The 5,609-nt window shown below is 47.6% G+C and overlaps 1 protein-coding gene across 1 annotated transcript; it reads left to right on the top strand.

The window, feature by feature from the left end:
* The first annotated feature begins 345 nt into the window (after positions 1-345).
* LOC146196407 (uncharacterized) lies at positions 346-2,481 on the top strand. The gene is made up of 3 exons (XM_084598148.1): positions 346-388; positions 1,019-2,273; positions 2,357-2,481. Coding segments are annotated over exons 1-3 (1,260 nt in total). The 5' UTR covers positions 346-385; the 3' UTR covers positions 2,359-2,481.
* Positions 2,482-5,609: the final 3,128 nt, after the last annotated feature.

Below are 5,609 nucleotides of genomic sequence, written 5' to 3'. Positions count from 1 at the left end.
GCCGCAATGATGTGAATATAACAATTCTAAAAAAAGGTGCCCTACAACGGCGCAAGGGCAGTGAGAACACCAGATATGAGAAAAAAAATACCATCATGCACGAACGGCGCGGGGAGGGCACAAGCGTTAGATCCGCATTTTTCTCACCTGACATTGCGCTAAGAGGCTTCCAAGTTGCATATACGATGCCACAAGCATTAGCTGTCTGAAAAGAAAAGAAGAATCTGATTAGAGTCACATACCCTTCTTTTACATATTCTATTCTGTCGCTGTTTTATTCTTTCCCTATTGGTCCTTCTCTCCGCACAAGACGGGTATATAAGTCACCGCGGCTCACACAGTCTTCAGCAGCCTTGGGTTTGCCAAAGGTAGAAGCATCCAAACCATGGTAAGCCAACGCGGTTCTACTAAGAAGAACTCATTCGGCAGATGAAAATTTTGAAGGCTGTAAATATTCGACACGTTACTTGGCATTGGTGTGAGAGAAGCACTGGATTCGACGTGTTTAAAAACTCAAAAGCAACATCGCATTCTTGGTCCTTTGTAAACTTGAAGTATCCACAATATTGAACTTATCCAATAGAATATCAAGAAACGTGCCTCTGTTTCACTGCGTGCATAAGATATCCAGAAAATTATAATGCCGCATTTCGCACATTATTGCACCGTCGAGTCTATGTCGACACGATTCGATGACCGGAAAGGAAATTTATTTTTCTTAGACAGTTACTCTCATTCTAGCATTCCGCCCGAGAAAATTTAGAATGACAATTGTGCCGGTCAAAAGCTTATAATATTTTAACGGTCGCTCATTGTTCAGCCTTAAGACTTAACGCGCATGGAGCCTAAAATATTTTCGGTTAGTAATCCAACACAAGCAGACATTTTATGGCGCTTAAAGTAATCGTCATTTATGCGTCTGAGAAGTCTAATTTTTATATTTTCACATGGAAATAACCGCCTCAATGATTGTGTAACGACCAGCTCCCGTATTGCTTCTTCCCTTCCCGACTTTCAGTTCCGTGTCTGCGTCGTCCTGGCCCTGGCCACCAGCGCCTTTGCTGGCTACCTGCATGGTAATCTCCATGATGCCTACACCCTTGGAAGCGGTGTTGGACTGACCAGCTATGGTCTCAGCCATGGAATTGGCTATTCCGGTCTCACTGGCTTCGGTTTGGGTCATGGTCTCGCCTATGGACAAGGCGCCAGCTATGCCGTTGCTGCCCCAGCCGTTGCTCGCACCGTGTCCACCACCTACCAAGCTGCTCCAGCCGTTACTGCTGTTCACGCTGCTCCGGCTGTCGCCACTTACGCTGCTGCTCCAGTCTCCGCTGTTGCTGCTGCTCCAGCTGTGTCCCGCGTCACCACCTTCCAGTCCGCCCCGGTCGTAGCCGCTGCCCCAGCTGTCGCCACCGTGGCTCACGCTGCCCCAGCTGTGACTCGAGTCTACCAGTCAGCTCCACTTGTTTCCTCCGCTCCAGCTGTCGCCACCTACCAGGCTGCTCCAGCTGTTTCCCGAGTCACCACCTACCAGTCTGCTCCAGCTGTTGCTACCTACCAGGCTGCTCCAGCTGTTTCCCGCATCACCACCTACCAGTCGGCTCCAGCTGTTGCCACCTACCAGGCTGCTCCAGCCGTGACTAAGGTTTACCAGTCCGCCCCTGTTGTGGCCGCCGCCCCAGCTGTTGCCAGTTATCAGGCTGCTCCAGCTGTTTCTCGCGTGACCACATACCAGGCTGCCCCAGCTGTCGCCACCGTTGCTGCTGCCCCAGCTGTTTCCCGCGTGACTACCTACCAAGCTGCGCCAGCTCTCACCGCTTTCGCTGCTCCAGCTGTGACTAAGGTCTTCCAGTCTGCTCCAGTTGTTGCTGCTGCCCCAGCCGTTGCCACTGTCGCCGCTGCTCCAGCTGTCGCCTCCTATGCTGCCCCTGCCGTGACCCGCGTCACCACCTATCAGTCTGCCCCAGTCGTTGCCGCTGCCCCAGCCGTCGCCACCGTTGCCCACGCTGCCCCAGCCGTCGCTACTGTTGCTCACGCTGCCCCAGCTGTTGCTACGTTTGCCCACGCTGCTCCAGCTGTAGCTACTTTTGCCCACGCTGCTCCAGCCCTGGCTGCATACCACGCTACCCCAGTGTACGGCTACGGTGTCGGCTCGCTCGGATATGGTGCCGGTCACTACGGTCTCGGTCATGGCATTGGCGTCTACGGCCTGAACTACGGCTATGGTCTCGGCACTCCCTTCGACTACACCACCCTTCTCCGCAGGAAGAAGTGTAAGTACATTCTACAAATTTTGCGCATAAATGTTGAGAATATTTTTCCAAACCTTTTGTAATGCTGCCTGTTTTGTTTGCAGAAATTATTCTCCAGTACAGAAGACTTGGCTTGTTCAGGATGAAAAGAAGTTACCATCGACATCTTGCGAATGGTCTTGCATCAGCAAAAAATTTGAAATAAAGTTTTCATGGCCACTACGAAAAATAGCGTTTTCACTTGTTTTTGACAGAGATGCAAGATTGGTGGGAATATGTGCTTATTCTTGTTTTTACTCATGGAGACATGCTTAGGCAAACGTCAGCATTACGCTTCATTAACATACACTAAAATCACGATTACTTTTGAGGTTATATGAAAGCGAGAAATTGGCTTTCGCCGAATGGCGGTGCTCTACTTTGTTTCTACATATTCGGTGGAGTGAATACAGGTGACAGTCCGGGAAAGCGATTGTCTACGGCAATAAATAGCAAACTGCTTTGGAATAAGCCTTGTAGTGGATGAGGCTTCCTACGTGTGCTGAATATCTTTGTAATCGAAGGTTTAAAGGTGATATATTTAAGGGCTCCGTTTCGCAGAAAGCACGGCATTGATGTTGTCGGCGTTAGGACCGGCAAATGCCGAGCACCTCTCTGACAGATGGTTGGGCACGGAATGTTTTGAGATATGCTCGCCGTTACAATACCATATGACATGGCCGAGTGGGCAGGACCTGCATGAAGTGTGAAAAGGCAGTCTCACCATGTTCCCTTCAATTTTAGGCACGATCCAAAACCATTGACCCCTTTGGATTATTCATGTGATACCACAACTGAGAACCTCCGCATCCACGGTGGGGAGGATCGCTCGGCGTCTCAAAGGTGCTACGAGAAAGACGAAGAACCAGACAGTGGCGCAGGCAGGACTGGCCGTGCTAGGTACTCTATTCGCCGCGAGATCGACCTAGAGGTGGCGCCCCCGTCGTTCCGGTAGTGTGGATCGGCAGCCGCCGGCACTTGCAGAAACGCACGCGCAGTAGGCCTGCTTTCAAGTTTAGGGCGAGTTTGTTGGCGATGAAAACGGGTTTTCTGCAGCATTTCTGCAATATTGCAGAAAAAAATCTAATTGCGCTAATGCAGCAGAAGAAGCATCGATTTTAGGAAAACAAGGCACGCAACCACCAGTCCTAGATTTAATTTGCACGTTTCTTACGCTGTACCACGCTCAGGCGCCTAATACTTGAGCCTGCCTAATGACAGCTTTGCTTTTCTTATAGACTTTAAAACTTTTTATCGACTCATACGAGTGAGACAGAAGAATTTAGTGTCAAGCCCACGCAGATACAAAGGTTGTGCTCTGATCTGCAGTACCTAAGAATGAATCCAGAAAGCCTGGTTCATTATGTCGTGCTTGAGTCGAGGATTAAGCAGGTTAAATGTAGCAATGACAGCGTACTGCATGGCGTGTTGCTTCAGACTGAGTGCACATCAACTCTGGCTAGACAACCACGCACAAGTATTCCCAAAAAATGAGATCACGCCGACACTATACTGGAAATCTCGCCGCACAGGAAAGCTGATTGTTCACGTGTACAGCGCTGAGTGGATTGAATTTGTAGAGCTCACAAACACGCGGATGCTTTTTGCGGCCACTTTCATAGAATGTGATAGTGTATTACTGCATGCGCCAGTAACTGTAAATGATTTCCTGAAACCGAGGAAAGTATAAGGGATTTCTGATGTGTGTGATGTTGATATATAATGGTAAATTAGTTGTGTAATTATTTTGTTTTGCAATGCCAATAAATTTCACCGTGTGACAGAATTTTTACACACTACAAAATTTACGACAATCAGCGATTAATTTTCAGTAACGTTAAAGTGCAAGCTAAGAATCACTCACTCTGAAGACATCGTCATAAACTGCGCATGGGCACTGTCATGTTCCGGCAAGCAATTTTAAAGGCTGAAGATTTCTTTATCACTAATTAAAATATTAGGATTACTTCCAAAATATGTGCCGGATACAAAACTCTTCCGAAAGAAATGGAGGTCATCTTAACATGCGACTGTAAAGGTGTATTTATTACCAAACTAAACTGATATTTAAGCCCGCATGAAGCTGTTTTACTCCCCTTGTTAGAAACGACGAGTTTGTTCGGAAGACAGCACTTAGACGAAGAGGGATTGTGATGATTATAATAGGCTACCAGTAAAGTACATTGATCTTGGTGTATTATGTAATATTTAGTGTAAGAGAAGATGTTTCCCAAACATTCGATCATTTCCTAAAGCAAAATGTGCTCACTAACACTGTTACGGATGCGCAGAAGCCTTCAGCAGCAAAAAAGAAAAAAAAAAGAAGAAATGACATGCATATTGGCGCGGGGTTTAACGCATGAAAGCGGCATCGGCTATGACGGATGATTGCAGAGGCTGGTTTCGGTGTCGTTTTTTTTTTCATTATTACCACCACATCGACCACGGGGGATTGTTTAATGTGCAGTCAAATCCCACAGCAGAGGAGCGCCTTTCGAAACGGTTGTGGTTGAATCCCCCGTACTTGAAATCAGCGTCGAGCGCCCTTACCATGAGACACCGCGACACAGGTTTAAAAGCATAAAAAAAAGTACTCACAGAACTCTGTCGTGCATACAGAAGGCATATAAGGCATATTGGCCTGTTCAAACTGCATTCTGCTGTATGAAGCAGTCTGCGGTGGCATATGTTTTAGATAGCTGCGGTATTATAAACAGAAACGGGGATATGCGATTTCTGAGCGTTTGCATTAACCTTTATTGACGGCAACGACCTTTTTTACTTTGGCACGGCGGTAACGACAGTATCACTTCGCTTGAGACATTGCATGCCAAAGGATCTCAAGCGCCGAAGACCGCGACGGATGATGTCCCTATCCAGCATGACATGTACATACGGACAAGTATTTTTTCTTTTAATGAAGCGTGGGATGATAGCCTGTTTACATATTTATTTGCAAGAGGCAGATAAGGAAACAAAATCAGGCAGAAACCGTGAAACAAACAAAAAACACTCCTGTACACGTCGCATGCGCGCGCGTAAATCCCAGCGGGATGGCACGCGACTCGAAAACGCATCCACACTGGGTAGGTTTCGCCGCTGAGCCGCAAGGTGGCGACTCTGTTCGATCTCGAGGCCAATACTGCGGCTCAAGGGCAAACACCCAAGTGAGTTATACTGAGAGTTGCAGCATGAAGAGTAGATTTACGCTCTAAAATGCTCATCGGAGCGGAATGGAACCAGTCGGGTTCGAACCTGGGTATTCGAATGCAGTATCCGAGTGTCTTAACCACTGTGCCACTGTGGCTTTTTAATTTT

The sequence above is a fragment of the Amblyomma maculatum genome, chromosome 3 (assembly GCF_055883805.1).
Source record: "Amblyomma maculatum isolate TAMU_Amacu chromosome 3, ASM5588380v1, whole genome shotgun sequence".
NCBI classification, from domain to species: Eukaryota; Metazoa; Arthropoda; class Arachnida; order Ixodida; family Ixodidae; genus Amblyomma; species Amblyomma maculatum.
The sequence above is the reverse complement of the archived record's forward strand: the minus strand, read 5'-3'. Positions and strand labels throughout refer to the sequence as shown.